This window comes from Capra hircus, chromosome 18, assembly GCF_001704415.2.
Source record: "Capra hircus breed San Clemente chromosome 18, ASM170441v1, whole genome shotgun sequence".
Taxonomy (NCBI): domain Eukaryota; kingdom Metazoa; phylum Chordata; class Mammalia; order Artiodactyla; family Bovidae; genus Capra; species Capra hircus.
The window spans coordinates 51706677-51726852 of NC_030825.1; the positions used below are offsets into that span (position 1 = coordinate 51706677).

The 20176-nt window shown below is 49.3% G+C and overlaps 1 protein-coding gene across 6 annotated transcripts; it reads left to right on the top strand.

Annotated features, from left to right (window-relative positions):
- LOC102172184 (carcinoembryonic antigen-related cell adhesion molecule 7) lies at window positions 4811–19868 on the top strand. 6 transcript variants are annotated; one of them, XM_013971353.2, is made up of 8 exons: window positions 4811–4995; window positions 5883–6242; window positions 10800–11078; window positions 12365–12643; window positions 17022–17151; window positions 17863–17915; window positions 18579–18610; window positions 19736–19868. In XM_013971353.2, exons 1-8 carry the CDS (start codon window positions 4932–4934, stop codon window positions 19856–19858), a joined length of 1320 nt encoding a protein of 439 aa, XP_013826807.2. In that variant the 5' UTR covers window positions 4811–4931; the 3' UTR covers window positions 19859–19868. The 6 variants fall into 6 exon arrangements, 5 of the variants coding, with proteins under 5 accessions (XP_013826807.2, XP_017917982.1, XP_017917983.1 ...); XM_018062493.1 differs by having other exon boundaries at window positions 19583–19810; XR_001919501.1 differs by having other exon boundaries at window positions 17401–18610.

Here is a 20176-nt window from a genome sequence, read left to right on the forward strand (position 1 = left end):
TTAACACACACACAAGACCTCATGGCTGAGGCTATTCCTAAGGAAAACAGACACCCCAGAGGGGGACCCTCCAGACTGTGTCAGGCCCAACCAGAGGTCCAAGAGCATCTCCTTATCTGGCTTACTCCCTACAGTGATTCCAGGAGCACCTGGGACTCTGTGTGAGGGATTTTCTCCCTCCTCTGGGGCTCCACAGGTTGAGATACCTGAAGGCCTTCTCAGAGAAGAATATCTCTGAGTTTTTCCCACTCCACTCACTAGGTCACTGCTAAGTTTTCCACCTGTCTGTGTTTATCTCAGCAGAAACACAAGGAGCTCTCTGCACCAGAGAAGAGACCATTTACTCAGAGAAAGGGACTCGAAGACTTACATTGGAATGCTGTATAGATTTATCATTTGAGACCTGCTCACCGATACCCTGGGAGAGTTCAGAACACACAGCTTCCGCCACGACTGTGAGATGAGACCTTGTAAGGAAGCCTCAGCAGCCTTGAAGAGCCAGCTCTGCAATGGTTCTCCTCTGAAGTTCGGAGGTTACAGTGGAAGCCGCTGCCACGGAAGCGGGAAACCTCAATGCAGTGTGGTAGCTGGAGCAAGGGGCAGCAGGCCTAAGAGGCTTCTGTCGTTCAGTTGCTAAGTTGTGTCCACGTCTTTGTGACCCCATGGACTGCAGCACGCCTGGCTCCTCTGTCCTCCACTATTTCCTGAAGTTTGCTCAAGCTCATGTCTATTGAGTAGGAACTTAATCACCAAAGACAAGGTGGGCCATGCTCACCGTAATGGACAGTAAAGTCAATGCTGCAATCAGAACAGTCTGACTCAACAGAGATGAGCACTGGCTAACTGATCATGGTGTTCCTAGAAATGAAAGAAACGGGAAGTCTGACAAATTCTTACTTGATCCGTATACATGAAACAGTTCTAAATCAAGTAAACAAAAGTCTAATAAAATCAAGGAAAAAAAAAGAGTCAGTATCCCTCAGTCAATTCCGAGCTTAAAGACCCAGAATCCTTGGGGTGTATGTATCTTTTTCAGCACCGCTTACAGTAGCCAGGACATGGAAGCAACCTCAGTGTCCATCAACAGCAGAATGGATAAAGAAGGTGTAGAAGATATATAGCATGGAATATTTTTGTTGTTTAGTCACTAAGTCGTGTCTGACTCTTTTCCCCATACTCGTCCTCTTGTCCCCATGCCTCTTTCCATCTGGCTGTTCCCAAATTATCCATGCATGCATGCAAAGTCACTTCAGTTGTGTCTGACTCTTTGTGACCCTATGGACTGTGGCCCGCTGAGTTCCTCTGTCCATCCACGGGATTCTCCAGGCAAGAATACTGGGATGGGTTGCCATGCCCTCCTCCAGGGGATCTTCCTGACCCAGGGATCGAACCTGCATCTCTTAATGTCTCCTGTATTGGCAGGTGGGTTCTTTACCACTAGCACCACCTGGAAAGCCTGTTCCTGAGTTATATCTTTCAATAAGAATCCCAAGACGTCCCTGGTGGTCCAGTGGTTAAGAATGAGTTGAACATGAGTTCAATCCCTGATATGAGAAGATCCCGCATGCCTCAGAGCAATTAGACCTGTGTGCCTCAAGTCCCGAAGCCCGAGTGCCTGGAACCTGTACTCCGCAACAAGAGAAGCCGCCACAGTGAGAAGCCCGCATACCACTAGAGAGAGGCTGTGCACTGCAACAAAGGCCCAGCACAGGCAAAAATCAATTAACAGAGAAGTGGTAGCCCAGATACCATTGATCCCTCTCCTGTTGCATGGGCTCTCTCTCTGAGCCACACCTGTGCCCCCCTACCAGGGAATTCCCGCTAATCAATAAATGGAAAGAGAGAAAACTTGCGACTAGTTTACAGAGAGTTCTGCTTGATATGCAGACACCACGTGAAAGGGAAAAACTGCAGCACGCTAGACCCTTTCTGAAACTTCCCTGAAAGCCCGAGTGAAGAGAAATCCTCTGCGGGGGCCAGGGGCAGAAGAAGGAACTTCAGGCAGGGCACCTGACTGTCCATTTCACTTGCAAAGAGAAATGGCCAGAGGTGTGATTATACACTGATTCACGGGCTGTGGCCAATGGCTTGGCTGGGCCGTCAGGGATTTGGTTGAGAACATGACTGGAAAATTGGTGTCAAGGAGATCTGGGGAAGAAATACATGGATAAACCTCTCTGAATGCTCACCATTCACCTCAGCAGAAGAGATTTAAATAATCAAGTGGATAGAATGACCTGTTCTGTGGACATCCGTCAGCCTCTCTTTTTTTAACATTTATTTACTTATTTTTGGCTGCGCTGGGTCTTCACTGCTGTGCGCGGGCTTTCTCTAGTTGCAGTGAGTGGGGGCTACTCTTCTTTGCAGTGGCTTCTCTTATTGCAGAGCACAAGCTCTAGGGTGTGCAGTCTCCAGTAGTTGCAGCCCATGGGCTCTAGAGCCCCGGGTCAGTAGCTGTGGCACATGGGCTTAGTTGCCCCTGTGGCATGTGGGATCTCCCCAGACCAGGGATTGAACCCACATCCCCTGCGCTGGCAGGCGGATTTTCAACGGCAGGGCCACCAGGGAAGCCCCAGTCGGCCTCTTTCCCCAGCTACCCCTGCCTTCGACTGGTAGGCCCTTGAATGTAGTGGCCACGGCGGCGAGGATGGAAGTCATACATGGGCTCAGCAACACGGACTTCCACTCACCAAGGCTGACCTGGCTACAGCCGCCGCTCAGGGCCCAGTCTGTCAGCCCCCAGACCCGCCGGGCCTTAGGTAGGGCACTGCTCCGCAGGGTGATCAGCCAGTTACCTGGCGGCAGGCTGATTTCAGTGAACCATCTCTGTGATAAAAGGGCAGCATTCTGTTCTTACTGGGACAGGCAGGTACTCTGGATACAGATCTGCCTTCTCTGCAAGCAAATGTCTCGGCCCAAACTACCATCCATGGCTGCCTTGGTGGTCCAGAGGTTGGGAATCCACCCACCAATGCAGGAGACACGGGTTTGATCCCTGGCCCCGGGAAGCTCCCACACGCCTCAGAGCAACTAAGCTCATGTGTTACAGCTGCTGAGCCCTAGAGCCACAACTGCGGAAGGCCGCATGCCCTAGAGCCTGTGCTCCACAGCAAGAGAAGGCACCGCACCGCTCGGAAGGGCAGCCCTGCTCACCGCAACTAGAGAAAACCTGAGTGCGGCCGCAAAGACCCAGCGCAACCAGAAGTAGAAAAACAATTATTATTTTTTAATAATAATAATAAGGAACTTCAGACAGGGAACTCCGCAACAAGAGAGGCCACCACAATGAGAAGCCCACGCACGACAACTAGAGAAAGGCCGTGCGCACGATGTTAGGCACAACAGCGTGGTGTGGGGACTGCTGCATTTCCTCCCTTGTCCACCAGAGGGCAGCAGAGTTACTCCACAGCCTCGAGTCTCCCCAAGGGCCTCAGATCTCCCTCCGCCCAGCAGAGTTGGACCCTCACCGGTGTCACTTCAGTTCACAGTCCTCCTAGCCGCCCACACTGGACTCCATCACCTCCTCCATCCAGCCAGGAGAGGGCCCACTTCACACCATTAGGAACTACCATTCCTTCAGGTCTTCAGTGTGTGTCCCTGGAAGTGGTGGCCCCACTAGACCCCCAAGGAGAAAGAAGGATCCCTCTCACCAGGCATTATTCACGCCCCCTTTCCAGCCCCTCAGTCCTTTTCTTTCGGTGGGAATAGAACACAACCTTCTCACAGCCTTTGAGAACCCTGGGAAGACCCTCAACGTGACAGTGGAGTCTGACTCTGCGACCCCATGGACTGTGGTCCGCCAGGGTCCTCTGTCCATGGGATTCTTCAGACAAGAATACTGGAGTGGGTTGCTGTGCCCTCCTCCAGGGAATCTTCCCCACCCAGGGACTGAACCCTGGTCTCCTGCATTGCAGGCGGATTCTTTACCAGCTGAGCCACCAGGGAAGCCCCCAGTGTTACAAAGGGAAATAATATCCTGGTTTGGAGACCCCAGGGAGTCTGTGTTGTGCTGACAGACCCCAGACCAGAACACGGCAGAGGCCGGCACTGGGGGGGTGGGTGGGCCTCTTGGTTGACTTGTCACCATCAGCCTTCCTGTTCAAAGTGTGCCCCACCGTCCAGTATGGCCAGCATCACCCGAGAGCTTGTTAGATGCAGACTCTTAGGTCCACCGCACACCTGCTGAGTCAGGCTCTGCATTTTAATAGTATCTGCAGACCCTCCCTGTGCATAGAATTTTGGGAGAGGCTGCTCCCACCCCACATTCTGGAGTCTCAGCCATGCTGGGCAACCACGTAACCTGTGCGGCTGCTGAAGCAGCTTTTCTTAGGTGCCTCCTGGGTTCAAAGTCTTCACGAAGCTCCACAGGTGATTCCCATGCACCATGGGGATAACGTCCCTGTGACAAGAGTTCCTGATGCACCTCCTCCCCACCCCCCAGGCTCCTGCTCTGAAGGGGAAAGAAAGCCAGAAGGGGAAGATGAGACTGGAGACTGTGGAAGTGGGGAGGCTGACTGTGCACCCCCCAACTGAGACCTATGGCGGAACGCCCAGGACACTGAGCCCCGGGGTGGTGCTCTCCCCAACAACGGGGGAAATTGTGTATGTGTGTGCGTGTTTAGGGTGAGAAGTCAAGCTGCAAAAGGCAGAAACAGCCGCAGTTTGCAGGCAAATGAAATGTAACAGAAAGGGAAGAGGGAAGAAGAGAGAAGGCAGGCGGGAATGAGAGGGGAGGGGAGAGTGTGGGCTCCGGGTAGAGACCCCGCCCCATGGGGCTGGGCCACGTGACCCAGCGAAGTGCTCCTGCCCCGGCAGGCCCAGCACACAGAGGGAAGGATAGCAGAGCTCACACAAGGACTGCAGGGCTTGTGAGCGTTTCTGGAGAGGAAGTTCTCCTCACAGAGAGAGGGACACAGCAGACAGCAGGCACCATGGAGCCCCCGTCAGGCCCTGCAAGCAGGCGGCATGTCCCCTGGAGCAGGCTCCTGCTGGCAGGTGAGAGGGGACAGTTTTCAGGGAGGGGGCAGAGACTGGAGAACGAGAGCCTGGCTGGTCCCTGGGGGAGACGGGGCTCTGAGAGGGGACAGAGGGCTTCTGTTCAGACCTGAGGGCAGAGGACAGAGGACCAGGGGAGAGGGGGCTCAGCCACAGGGGACTCTGCATGAGCTAGAGCTGGTGAGGGGCAGGAAGACTCAACTGCTGTAGGTTTTATCAGTTATTCTTCACTGAGCAGTGATTGTTGAAAACTGATGATGATAATAATAATTTATGTCTGGGTGTCACTACAGAAAAACACATAACCGGGACAGTAAACACTGTCCTTACGCGGCACCCTTAGAAACTGACAAAACCAGGCTGTGGAATTCCTGGGAACTCTCCTTCCTTCATCCCCAGGTACTAATGTCTGGAGCCTGGTCCAGGCCCTGGGTTTCAAGCAGGATCAGACAAGCCCCTGCCCTCACGGAGCCCGCGCTCTGTGGGGAGGAAGACAGACAAGCAGAGAGATGGAGAGTGTGCTGGCAGGTGCTCCAGGCGTCACGCATGAACCGGAGCGGGGAAGGGTCAGCAGTGAGCACGGAGGGTCTTTACAGCAGCTGGTCGTTGTGGGGTCATCTCCCAAGAGGCCCCTGAGTGTGAGCAGGCGTGTGAGGGCAGCGAGGGGGTGAGCCAGGGACAGCTGGGGAAGCAGAGGAAAAAACGAGCCCAGAAGGGCTGAAGTGACGGGGGTCATGCTGCTGACCTTGAACCACACACACACAAACATGCACACACACCCACACTAAGGCTGAGGGATGAGGAGACCAGCTCAGGACCCAGGGCACCATTTTCCCATCCCCCACACAGGTCACAATATTAACCGATTTCTCTCTCTTCCCTCCTAGTCTCACTCTTAACTTTCTGGACCCCACCCACCACTGCCCAGCCTACTATTGAAACGGTGCCCCCCCTTGCTGCAGAAGGGTCCGATGTTCTTCTACTTGTCCGCAACGTGTCAGAGAATCCTCTAGGCTATGGCTGGTACAGAGGAGAAAGGGTAGAAAACACCCAGCTAATTGCATCATATAGGGTAGACACTAATGCAACTACCAATGGGCCTGTGTACAGCAGACGGGAGACACTTTACCCCAACGGAACCCTGCTGATCCGGAACGTCACCCAGAAAGACACAGGATCCTACACCCTGCTCGTTACAAAGAAGGATTTACAGACAGAAAGACAGACTGGACACCTCCACATACACCGTGAGTGCTTCCTCTCTGACCTCGGGGTGTTGGGTGAGGTGAATTCTGTTCACACTCCGCAGGACTAACAGACCCGGATGGCGCCTCCATCTCCCTCTACGTTATGTCCCGTATTGGGGTTTGAACATTCAGTGCAGGGCACACACTGTGGAGACAAACTCCAAAGGGTCCGACTTCCACTCTGGGGATCTGGGCCCTGCAGACACTGCAGAAAGGAGGCCGGTCTGACGGGAGGGGCTCAGCAGAGGGAGAGCACTCTCAGTCCAGCCCCCCCGGCTCCCTCCCTGCGACCATGACCCTGAGGAAGATCCTGCAGGACCAGCAGGGCCCTGGCCTGAGGGACCCTGACAGAGCAGCTCAGGCCCACGGGGAAGCCCCTTCCAGACCCCGTCCCAGGGTTCCAGCTCCAGCGACTGTGGGGAACCTGTGCCGCTGGTGGGTGTTGGCCTCCCAGGCAGGGCTGACTGGGGCGGATGATTCCCCAGATTCCTGAGGCCAAGGTTTCTCAGCAGGTCACTGGCCAGGGCTCAGCCCCAAGAGCCTCGTCTGAGCAGGGGTGGAGTCCAGTCCTTTCCCTGAGACTCAGCATGGAGAGCAGGCTAGGCTGGGTCCCCACGCCATTAGCCGACCCCCTGGGGGTCAGAGGAGACTGCAGAGGAAGGTCAGCGTCCCCAAGAAGGACCAGAGGAAAGAAGACGATCCGGCAGCTCCTCACCCTGCAGCGGGCAGCCCAGGGAGCCCTCTCCTGTGGACCCAAATAATAGTTGAGGCAGGGTTTTCTTTTTAAAAAATACTTACTTACTTATTTATTAGGTTGCATCAGGTCTTCATTACATCATACAGGATCTTTCGCTGTGGTTTGTAGGCTTTGTTGCTCCACTTAAGTTACTCCAAGGCCTGTGGGATCTTAGCTCCAAAACCAACAGAACCCGCATCTCTAGCATTGCAGGGCAGATTCTTAACCACTGGACTACCAGGAAGTCCCTAGACACAGTTTCTGTGTCCAGCTTTAGACCAGCTAATTATTAATGATTTAAGGTTAATACACAGACAACATGGTGCTCCTGACACCATTTACCATTTATTCTGTCTTACTGAAGACAAGCTCAGTAAAATATAGGGAGCTTCAGTCAGTGGATCAGAGTCACACAGACCATGAGTGGCCAGTCAGGGGAAATATGTGTGGAAGGGTCAGGCCAACATCACAGCCCCACTCTCTCCTCCCTCCCAGGGGCCTTATCTAGGAACCCAGAAACCAAGCGTTGGTTCAGATCCTTTCTTCTTGGGCATCCTCAAGTAGAGGGAGATTCTAGTGTGAAAAGTCAAGGGAAATGGACAATTAATCCCATTTACTCTGGAACTAGGGCTTCCCAGGTGGCCTCTGGTGGTAAAGAACCCACCTGCCAATACAGGAGATGTAAGAGACACGGGTTCGATCACTGGGTTAGGAAAATGCCCTGGAGGAGGGCCTGGCAACCCAGTCCAGTATTCTTGCAAATTACCTGCATCAACACTCAAATCAGTGACAGGAATGTCCAGGCCTCCCCTCCTTAGGTAGCCGATGGACAAGCTCCTTGCACTGAGTGAACCAGAGATCATGTACCTGCTGGTTACTGGAGGTGCTGGGTGTCACTCCCACTGGAGTAAAATGGAAAGGACTCAGTTCCTCACTCCCCAGTCTATACCTGCAGCCAGCGCAGGGCCTGACAGGCAACGGGCTCTCAGTGTCTCCTTGGGGAGGGAAGGGTGGAAGGAATAAGGACGGATGAATGATCTGTGATCTCTTCAGGCGCTGGAATCTGGATGCAGAGTCCTAGGAGGCTCTGGCCATGCCTGCCTCCTGTCTCTCCAGGGAGGGGAGCCGTGTTTTATACCCTGATCACCTGCCCCTAAAGCGCACTGGGAGCCGAGTCTCATGGTGACTGTGGGGCTGCTCCGCCGTGGGAGGGTTTCCAGGAGTCGGGGGCAGGGGTCCTGCTTCTGGGCAGTGGTGGGGCTCTTGGACCTCTGGATGTTTGAAGTCACTTGAAACCCCTGCTTTGAAATCGCTTGTAAATGGACATTTCTCGCTCCCTGCTCTTCCCGTGTCTCTCACCTTCCTCCTTCATTTCAGCCGGGACTGGCCCTGCTCTGCACAGCACCCCGCCCTTAGATTCCTGCGTGCACTCTCAGTCATGTTTGACTGTTTGCCCTCTGTCCATGGAATTTTCCAGACAAGAATACTGGAGCCAGTTGCCATTTCCTTCTCCAGGGAATCTTCCCAACTCGGGGATCAAACTCACGTCGCTTGCATCTCCTGCACTGGCCGTCAGGTTCTTTCCCAGCTGAGCCGCTGAGGAAGCCCCTGCACCCCACGCTTGTTCATTCAGTCATGTCTGACTGCAACCTTAGGGACTGTGGGAGCTCGCCAGGCTCTTCTGTCCATAGAATTTTTTCAGGCAAGAATACTGGCAGTGAAAGTGAAAGTGTTAGCTGCTCAGTCATATCTGACTCTTTGTGACCCTATGGACTGTAGCCTGCCAGGCTCCTCTGTCTGTGGAACTCTCCAGGCAAGAATACTGGAACAGGTTGCCATTTCCTTCTCCAGGGAATCTTCCCGAACTCGTGTTTCTCACGCTTCCTGCATCAGCAGACAGGTTCTTTACCAGCTGAGCCACTGGGGAAGCACCTCCACCCCAAACCCTTAAGACTTCCACAGATATTTCCCCAAATAACTGACTTCCCTGTTCCCATCCTGGCCTGTGGCCAGGCGCACCCTCCCAGGCGATAGTAAAGGACTCAGAAATCTGGGAGCAGCAGCCTCTGTGGGGCTCCAACACAAGCCACTATCCCCAGGTCACCAGGAGAATGAGCTTCAGCTTTGCCTTGGTCCTGGGGTCTTTCTCCCCATGGTGTCAGCCAGTGGAATCATGCCACGTGACAAGGATACGTAGCCCCCCTCACTGATCGATTCCCTAACGTGACTCAAGCAGGAAGCCGAAGGCAGAAAGGCAGGTGTGCAGTCCCCAGGGGATCACGGGCTCACTTCACCTCTTTCACTTGTGACTCACAACCTTGTCCTGATGTGGCCTCCAGCTCCTCTCAGGGGTTCCCGAGGCCTTCCCAGGATGGGACTGGCAGTCCTGTGCCTCTGATTGCTTTGCTGCCTACTTCATCGCCCATGTGTCCTCAGGGTGCCACCTTTATCATAGGATGGGATGCTCTCCGACGATGAGGGGCCCGAGCCACCGTCTTTTCACTTAGCCTTGGCCCGATTCAGACAAATTTGATCAAACACTTAGTTGTGTTTTCTGAGGCAGAAAAAAAAAAGCATGCCACACGCCTGTGGTGGGCCCCCTTCTCATTTGCCTGATTTGGTGAGAGGGACCTCTTCCTCTAACTTTATTAATAGAACACATATCATTTCTGGGCTTCCTTGCTGGTTCAGACAGTAAAGAATCTGCCTACAATGAGACCTGGGTTCAGTCCCTCGGTTGGGAAGGTCCTCTGGAGGAGGGCACAGCAACCCACTCCAGTGTTATTGCCTAGAGAATCCCATGGACAGAGGAGCCTGGGGGGCTGCAGTCCATGGGGTCGCAGAGAGTCAGACAAGAATGAACGACTAAGCACATATCATTTCTGCTCATTTAGATCATTTCTCCCTTTATGAGACAGAGACTCAGACTTGCCCTCTGATTCATTCTGTCCTCTTTTTCTTTAAACTTCAATGTCCATTTATTTATTTCTTTGTGGCTCTGCTGGGTCTTCGTTGCCACACATGAGCTCTCTCTAGCTGCAGGGGGTGAGGGCTATGTTTCGTTGCAGTACACAGGCTTCTCACTGTGGCGGCCTCCCTTGTTTCGGGGCATGGGCTCTAGGGCGCACGGGCCTCAGTGACTGCAGCACCCAGGTACTACAATCCAGGCTCAGTAGTTGTGGAGCACGGACTTAGTTACCCCATGGCACGGGGGATCTTCCCGTATCAGGGATCAAACCCATGTGTCCTGCACTGGCAGGCGGATTCTTTACCACTGAGCCACCAGGGACGTCCCCGTGTGTTATTCCTGCTCAAACACCCAGTTCCAGGCTGTGCTGCCCAGTCTTCTTGGGGTTTAAGGACTAGGGGAAAGCCCATCGTTACCCATCTTTAGGAAACCTTGGGAATTGAGGAGATGGTGAAGACATGTCTCCATCAGGCAATGTAGGTCTGTGCAGCTTGAAGGGACTCAGGACCTGCACAGTCCAGGTGAGCACCCCAGGGCCAGGCAGGCAGTCACCTGGTCAGTGAAAAACTAAAAGAGGAAGCAAGTGGTCTCAGACTTGCAGGCCTGGGATTCTGCTATCAAACTCTGATACTTGACTGATACTTGAGGAAGTCTGTGCTTCTTCCAGACACAAGAGCAGATGGCCTCACACTCTCTGAGCTCAGATGTTCATGCATTTCTCATGATACACAGACCTGCCTTATTCTTTAAGGGCACAGTCTGGCTGAGAGGAGAGATTGCAACCCTGATTGAAAATGCTTTTAGAGGAACCCAGTATATAAAAGGGGCAATGTTCTCTCTGTTATCTGCACAGCGGTGCTGTCCACACCCGTCATCATCAGCAACAACTCCAACCCCAGGGAGCACGAGGACACCGTGGTGTTAACATGTGGAGCTGAGACCCAGAACACCTCCTACATGTGGTGGATCAACAATCAGAGCCTCCCCAACAGCACCAGGCTGGAACTGTCTGAGGACAAGAGGACTCTCACTGTGTTCAATGTGACAAGGAATGACACAGGACCCTATGTGTGCGAAGCCCGGAACCCAGTGAGTGTCAGCCGCAGTGACCCATTCACCCTGAATGTCGTCTGTGAGTAACCTCTGTTCCTATGTGGTCCAGGCCTCCTGGCTGAATCTACAGTGCCAGAAGCCAGGCCGTACCCATCCCTCTCAGGTCCAAGTGCGTGGACCCTTACCTTTGAACACCCAGGCTGGAATTGACTTCCTGTCCCAGGCAAGCCCAGGCAGGCCCAGCCTTGAGCCAAGACTGGGAGGGGATGGACTGCTCTGTCTTGAAAGGCTCAGGGTCACCAGCATGTGATAGGAGAAACAGGCTAATGTCTCAGACTCAGGATGAGTGAAAATGAAGGGGTAGTTATTGTTGGGAAACTGTAAAACAAGACTGTCCCGGGCTCAGAGAGATATTTAACTCTTCTACACAGTCTAGGAACACTGAGCTGGGCCATAAGAACTTACGTAACAGAAACTGAATGCCTCCCCCACTTTCTGGAAAGTCCCCTTGGCCCCAGAGATACATAGAGCTGGCAGGCCTGCCTTCACGGAAGTGTAAATAAGGAATGGGACTTGATTTTTTTTTTTTTAACTGGAGGATAATTGCTTTACAGTGTTGTGCTGGTTTCTGCCATACAACAGTGTGAATCGGCCATTAGTATACATAAGGTCCCCTCTTTCTTCAGGCTCCCTGCCAACCCCAATCCCCCACCCAGGCTGTCACAGAGCACCAGGCTAAGCTCCCTGTGTTATACAGCAGCTTCCCACTAGCTAGCTATTTTACATACTGGGGACTGAATTTTTTTCAATTTATGTATCTTTATTTACTTATTTGGCTGCACTGGGTCTTAGTTGCAGCATGTGAGATCTTCTAGTTGTGGCACGAAAACTCTTAGTTTCAGGATGTGGGATCTAGTTCCCGGACCAAGGATCAAACCCAGGCCCCTTGCATTGGGAGTGTGATGTCTTAGCCACTGGACCACCAGGGAAGTCCCTGAATTTTTTTATAGTCGCAGAAAATTGTGGGGAAAAGTCCAGGAAAGTTAATTAAAAAACTCCACTTGATGATGAGGATGTTAGACATATGGGCTAAGAAGAGGATCCCGGTGCTGATACTACAGAGATGTCCAGGGAGATCGGTCAGGGGTCGTCCCCGGGTATCTGGGGGTCAGAGAGGAGGCACCGTCCTCTCCTTACAGATCATCAGGGAAGAGAGACTCCATACCTTGATCACAGACTCAAGGCCATCCTCTGGGTCACCTTTACAGAGGTCACTGGGGCCTGGGGCTGGCTGAGATCTCTGAGAGGGAGCAAGGCCCAGGCCCCCAACCCACTCTCAGCAGTCACCCCTCTCTCTCTCCACAGACCCAGTGGCAAAGCCCTCCCTCCAAGCCAGCAACACCACAATCACAGAACACGAGGGCCCCGTGGTCCTGACCTGCCTCACAGATGAGACTGGGGTCTCCATACGCTGGTTCTTCAAAGGCCAGAGCCTCCTCCTCGCACAGAGGATGACACTGTCCTCAGACAACAGCACCCTCACCATAGACCCTGTCAGCAGAGAGGACACTGGGGATTATCAGTGTGAGGCCTTCAACAGGGGCAACTCCAATAGAAGCAACCCCCTCAGGCTACATGTGAAATGTAAGTGACCATTTGCCTCATGCTATATCTTTCTGGGCGGATTATTCTAACGATCGTGTGCAAAATGGAGAGAGGTCATGGTGGGCAGAATATCAAATGAGACCACTACAGGTCTTCCGAGATGGCTCAGTGGTAAAGAATCCGCCTGCAATGCAGGAGACAAAGGTTTGATGCCTGGGAAGATCCCCTGGAGGAGGAAACGGCAGCCCACCCTAGTATTCTTGCCTGGGAAATCCCATGGACAGAGGAGCCTGGTGGGCTACAGCCCATGGGGTTGCAAAGGGTCAGACATGACTGAGCAACTGAATACACGCACACAGCAAACAGGCGGCAGGATGAGTAACAGTTCAATCTCTAAATCAAATAGTTTCTTCTCCTGGGTTTAGCATTTTCGTGTAACTTTCACAAGATTCGTTGTTTTTTATTCTCCTGTTACCATTTTTTTTAATGTGAAGAATACATAAACTATGTAATTTTAGCCATTTTTAAGACTGCAGCTCAGTAGCATTAAGTACATTCACATTGCCACTATCCATTTAGAACTTTTTCATCTTATTAAAAACTCTGTACTCCTTAAACAATAACTTCTAGAAGTCCCCCACCTCAAACCCTGGCAAACACCATTCTACTTTCTTTGTCTCTATGAATTTGATTATGATAGTTATATTGTATAAGTGGAATCATGTTATAGTTCAGTCGCTCAGTCGTGTCCAGCTCTTTGCAACCTCGTGGATTGTAGCACACCAGGCTTCCCTGTCCTTCACCATCTCCCAGAGATTGCTTAAACTCATGTCCATTGAGTTCGATGATGCCATCCATCCATTTCATCCTCTGTCATCCCCTTCTCCTCCTGCCCTCCTGCCAGCATCAGGGTCTTTTCCAATGAGTTGGCTCTTTGCATCAGATGGCCAAAGTAGTAGAATCATATAATATTATAATTATCTCTTTGGGTCTGATTTATTTCACTTATTAGCATTATGTCTTCCAGGTCCCATCCATATTATAGCATATATCTGAATTTCATTCCTTTGAAAGGCTGAAGTATATTCCCTTGTATGTATATACAACATTTTATCATTCATAAGTTGATTGTCTTTTAAATTGTTTCCACCTTTTGGCTGTTGTGAATATGCTACCGTGGCATGCTGCAGTCCATGGGGTCGCTCAGAGTCAGACACAACAGCGACTTCACTTTGACTTTTCACTTTCATGCACTGGAGAAGGAAATGGCAACCCATTCCAGTGTTCTTGCCTGGAGAATCCCAGGGATGGGGGAGCCTGGTGGGTTGCCGTCTATGGGGTCGCACAGAGTCGGACACGACTGAAGCGACGCAGCAGCAGCAGCAGCAGTATGTGTATAGTAACCCCATGCTCCTCATTTATTCCCACATACACACATTTCCCCTTTGGGAGCCATACGTTTGTCTTGTAAATATGTTGCATCTGCCTGAGTTTTGTAAATAAGTTCATTTGTATCACTTTTTAAAATTAGATTCCATTTGTGAGTGATAGCATATGATATTTGTCTTTCTCTGTCCAACTTAGTTCACTTCATATGAGACTCTCTAGGTCCATCCATGTTTTTGCAAATGGGATTATTTCATTCTCCTAATATCTGAGTAGTATTCCAGGGTACATGTATGTACCACATCTTTATCCATTCCTCGTTTATATCTTCTTTAATGTCTTCCAGTAGTGTTTATTTATAATTCCTAAATGTATCAATCTTGTTAATTCCTAAGTATTTTGTTCTTTTTGATATTATTTTTAATATCAAAATAGAATAAAATTTTCTTAACTTCCTTTTTGAATATTTTATTGTATATAACAGCAACTGATCTTTATGTGTTAATTTAGTATCCTTCAACTTTGATGAACTTGTGTATTAGTTCTAACAGTTTTCTGGGAAATCTTTATCATTTTCTATATATAAGGTCATGTCATCTCCAAACAGAAATAATTTCATTCTTCTTTTGCAATTTGGATGTCTTTTAGTTCTTTTTCTTGGCTGTGGCTAGTATGTCCGATACTATTTTGAATAGAATTGGAAAAAGCAGGCATTGTTGTCATGACCCTGATCTCAGAAAATAAATGTTCACTCTTTCACCATTTAGGATGATGTTAGCTGTGGGGTTTTTATATATGGCCTTTATCATGTTGAGATGGTTTCCTTTTTTTCCCAGTTTTGAGTGTTTTATCATAAAAGGTTAGTGGGTTTTTGTCAAATGATTGTATTTATTTAACCTCCTTACTTTATATGTCTAGTCATATATTCTATTTCTTTATGATTACATCTTGGTAGCTCTCATGTTTCCAGGAATTTGTTCATTTCACAGAAGTTATCCAATTTGTTAGCATAGGATTATTCCTAGTACTCTTATACTTCATATTATTTTTGTAGAATTAGTAGTAATGATTCCACATTCATTTCTGATTTTTAAAATTTGAATTTTCTCTTTTTTTCTTAGTGAATCTAGTTAAAGATTTGTCAGTTTTGTTAATCTTTTTGAAGAACAAAATACAGGTTTTACTAATTCTATCTACTGTTTCTCCATCCTCTAATATATTTATCTCCATTCTAATTATAATTATTTCCTTCCTTCCGCTAGCTTCAGGTTTAGCTTTTTTCTTGTCCCTTAAGTTGTAAATTTAGGTTGTTGATTTGAGATTTTTTTAAAAATATAAGCATTTACACTTATAAATTCTAGCACGAGATTCTTAACTTCTCTGAGTCTCAGATTCCTCAAGTGAGAACTGCAATAAAAGAACCTTCTTTATGGCATTTTTTTCACAGATTTAATGTAATATTCAACGAAACCCTTAGCAAAATACCCACACAAATTTAGCTGCTATAATTATTACTATTATCACTGTTGTTGCTGCTGTTTAGTTACTAAGTCCTGTCCAACTCTTTGAAACCCCATGGACTATAGCTGGCCAGGCTCCACTATCCATGGGATTTCCCAGGCAAGAAGACTAGAGTGGGTTGCCATTTCCTTCTCCAGGGGATCTTCCCAGCTTCGTTAGGCTATATAAAGCCCGGTATTTCTAGGACTACTTGACTCCAGACCCACATCTCATTAGCCATATGGCTTTAGGGTTTCCACCACTGTAAACCTCAGATTTTCCATCTATAAAATGGAAATAATGTCTATCTGACAGGGTTATTATATGAATTAAATGAGATATTTGGGAAATATATAGCACAGAGCCTTGCACAGAGTATGTACATCATAACAATAGCTAACATTAGCATTAATTTTCAGTCTTGAGTTGAACGGTGAGGACCACTGAAGTAAAAAGGAAGAAGGAGACAAAAGGTGTTTTATATATTTGGGGAAGGAAAGCATAAAGAACCACAGGAGCACGTTACTTACTAAATATGGAAGAGAGGAAACAGGGGGTTTGAGTACAAGGTTTCATGTCTAGTATGATAGTTTTCACTCCGTGAGATGCAGCCAAGATAGGATTAGACATCTAAGACATTCATTGCGGCAAATGCCTGTGAAAGAAAGTGAGGCAGGAGTGGGAGGAGCCTGGGAGGGTCCTCAGACCAGGATGCACACTGGATCCCTAGGAAGGAGGAAGTTTCAGGCTGCAGTGCAGTTCTAAGAGAATATCTGCAAAGCTGGCAAGGAGCCCTTGAATTAAAAGTCACCCATCACACAAAAAAATTTATTTCTCACAGAACTGGGATTGAGTTCATATTCCTGCTGGAAACCTGTGTGAAGGATAGTCTCTGTGTAAAGGGGTAGTGAATTCAGAGGGCCTTCCATCAATTAAGTCCCCACCATAAGACACCTCCTATGGCTCAGATGGTAAAGAATCTGGCTGCAATGTAGGAGACCTGGTTTCGATCCCTGGGTCAGGAAGATCCCCAGGAGAAAGAAATGGCAACCCACTCCAGTATTCTTGCCTGGGAAATCCCATGGACAGAGGAGCCTGGTGGACTACATGGGGTCACAATGAGTCAGACATGACTGAGGAACTAACACTTTCATAAGACACCTAACAGGTGCATATTCATGGCAGCCATACCTGGTACCCAGATAAAGATGTAACCATGAAAAGATGGGAAGTTATAACATGCTAAAACAACCATCATCAGTCCTTCTTACATTTCCAAAGACTTCAAATATATGAGTGCAGGAAAGCCAGGTTGGAATTGAGGAACGTGGTCACCAACCTAGAAATACAATCAGAGAGGAAAAAATCACAAGGATATAGTCGGTTAGTCACCTCACAGCAACCTTCCCCAGAAAGTTTATACCTTGAAGGAACAAGTAGAGACTATTTCATATTGAGTTATTTCCCAGAGCCCCTCCCACTGTAAAATAATGTCACCTTCATTCATTCTTCTCTTTTCTTTCCACAACAGATCAATTGACACCAGAAAGCTCCTCTGACCTCTCAGTGGGCGCCATTGTCGGCATCGTGATTGGCGCCGTGGCTGGGGTGGCTCTGATAGCAGCCCTGGGGTATTTTGTGTACACCAAGACTATAAGCGGGTATGCCGCCTTTCCCCTTGCTCTGCTTCCTCCGAGGCTGACTGCCCTGCTTGGGAGAGGGGAGGAGACTTCGTCTCTGTCCCTGGCCTAGGTCTGCTTCTCAATCTTCCTGCTTCTCGGCACTGATTCTTATGGGTCTCCTCTTCCCTGGTCTTCATGTTTCCTGTACCCTCCTCTCTCTTGGACATGGCTATTCCCACCTCCATCTGGTTTAGAGGAGGCAGAGCCAATTGTGTTCCTCTGTCCCAGGCAGGGAAACCAAGGTCCAAGAAGGAAAACTAATGAGGACATGAAAGGAGGAGCAGGAGGAAGGGAGTCCTGTGCTGTGTCAACCGCAAGAGCAGGAGGAGGGAGGGACAGGACTGGAAGAGAACCTAAGAAAAGCAGGAACAACCCAAGGCCTCCTGGGCAATAAAGTGAGAAATAACCAGCATCTACCTACAAAAGGGAACAGATGTCCGGGTAGAAATAGAAGCAGTTGAGATGAATGGCCGTAAATGTTCTGAAGAACCAGTAAACCAGAGAGGAGTAACCATGAGAAAGGGTAATGGGTAGATCGAAGACAGAGGTCCTAGGAGGAAAGAGGACCAACCAAGGTAAAAATGAACATGGAGGAGCCCCAGGGAATCATGCCAACATTGTGCTTCCTAATTCAAGGAGCAAAGATCCTGTGCCTGGGAATAGTAGTCACTGTGTCTGATATTTATTTAGGGCAAGTGACCAGCGCGATCTCACAGAGCACAAATCCTCAGATCACAACCACAGTAAGTAGAGCCACTCACTCAGTGAGAGCTGGTTTGTTCCACCACGTGCCCTGACTGACCAGGGAATCCCTACCCTCTGAAATATGAGAGGTGATCTCAGTCCCCACCCTCAGTCTGGCACAGGTCCTCACACCCTTCCTAGTCATGTAAGAGTCCCAGAGACATGGCCCCTCTGAGGCCACACCAGCCAGGCAGCCGTGGGATGGCCGAGCTTCCAGGAGCCCTTTCCTCATCCTGCCTCCTTCCCCCTCCTGCCTCTGTCATGGATGCGGGCATCTCCTATGGTGAGACTTTCCCTGCCTCTGGTGCCCTGGGTGCTGTGGGCCTCAGCCCCTCCTGCCTCTGGAGCCTGCTTCCGAGACACACACCTGTGAGACATACCTGGGCAAAACTCAGGCCTTGTGAACTGGCAGAAATCTTCAGAAGTGCACTGAGGCCTCCCCTCAACCCCACCCTGCCCCACCACCACCTCGGTCTAATGACTGGGCTCTGGACCACAGACTAAGGGAAGTGAAATCCTTGTCTTAATCGTGGGCCCCCAACCCTGCCACCACCTGCCACCTCCTTCAGCTAGAAGTCACATCAGCTTAGGAACAGCCTGTTCGGAGACCATAAGGCAACTCTGCATTTTCATGGGTTGATGACTCTCCTTTATTTCCCCAGGTCAAGGTTATTCTGACAGTTTACCTGCAAAGGTAAGCACAGCCAGTTTCACTGGCTCCTTTTCTCATGGAAATATCTCTCTGTAGAATGGGTTAGTCTTGTAGACACAAATGTGACATCAAGTTTGGGTCAAAGTTTCTCACTGCAGCAACAAAGAAGCATTACTCCCATGAGTCCACCTCACTGGGCTTGATCCTGGCTGGGACCATGGACAAGTAACTTAACCTCACAGAGCCTCAGCTGAGTCCTCTGTAAAATGGGTGTGCTGCCTACTTCGCAGAGGAGGTCAAGGAATTAAATGACATAACCAAGGTAAAGCACTCAGCACAGAGGCCAGAGCAAGAAAGACACTAGATCATCCTCCCTCTTCTGCCTCCAGTCTGACTCTGCTCTTACTGACAAATGATCATTCCCAATCTTATAGACCTGAGGTCTTGATTCCTTTACCTTCTAATACTTTTACTGAATTTTTCTCATCTTAATCTTCAACAGAATACACATATAAACTGAAAAATGCTTCAGTCGTAAGTATTGGGTTGACCAAAGTTTGTTTGAGTTTTTTCGTGAGATGTTATGGAAAAACCTGAGTGAGCTTTTCGACCAACTTAATAATTTTAACAGTAAGTTTCCACAAGTTGTTCATATCTATGTAAACAGTACCCAATCATTTCTTAAAAATCAACCCCCCTCAACACACACACACACACACACACACACACACACACACACATACACACACACACAGTGCCCCAGTTGCTTCCCTCTGAAGAGTAAGGACTATCTTCACTTCCAAGGCATTAGATTACTTTTACCTGATTATGTGCTTATATAACTGAAAAACACACTGTGTAACGTGCGTCTGGCTTCTTTCATTCAAAATTGTTTTGCAAGATTCATTCATATGGTTGTGTGCCTTTATTGTCTATTTATTCTTATTGCGATGCCATCGTATTCCATTGTAGAATTCCATAATCATCCATAATGTTCTAATGATTATTCAATAGGATGTTACTAAGCAGAGAAAATAGGTAATAGCAGCCCTTCTCTGAAGCTAAAAGTTTCAAAGTGGTAAGAGCATGGGGTGCTGAGTCACCCTGGACAAGGTGAGGGTCTGGCCTATGATGCTGATTTAACTGACTGCTGCTCCTGCCTTTCAGGTTGATGAAGTTGAATATTCCTCCCTGAACTTCAATGCCCAGGAATTAAAAAATAAAGCAACTTCAGCCTCCCCATCTCCAAAAGATACAGAAACAATTTATTCAGAAGTGAAAAAACAGTAATGGAACCTGTCCTGCTTGTTGCACTGTTGACTTATTCCAAGCTTCTCATCCCCATCCCTAGGAGATCCCTCTGCCCTCAGGGAAAATGAGAAGAGAGTCTTCCCCCGGCCCCTTCGACCCTTAATGAGGCTCCTCCAGGCTGCCTGGTCACAGCCCCTTCCTTCAGTGTCAGTAGCTGAAAAGGCACACCCACGAGGAGGTCTGTGAAGTGAAGTGAAGTAGCTCAGTCATGCCCGACTCTTTGCGACCCCATGGACAGTAGCCTGCACCAAGCTCCTCCATCTATGGGATTTTCTAGGCAAGAGTACTGGAGTGGGT

Excerpts from the sequence above, each read along its gene's own strand:
- LOC102172184 (XM_013971353.2), top strand. The coding sequence starts at position 4,932 with ATGGAGCCCCCGTCAGGCCCTGCAAGCAGGCGGCATGTCCCCTGGAGC. Across the intron at positions 11,079-12,364 it reads ATTCACCCTGAATGTCGTCT|ACCCAGTGGCAAAGCCCTCC; the intron begins GTGAGTAACCTC and ends CTCTCTCCACAG. Across the intron at positions 18,611-19,735 it reads CTGACAGTTTACCTGCAAAG|GTTGATGAAGTTGAATATTC; the intron begins GTAAGCACAGCC and ends CCTGCCTTTCAG.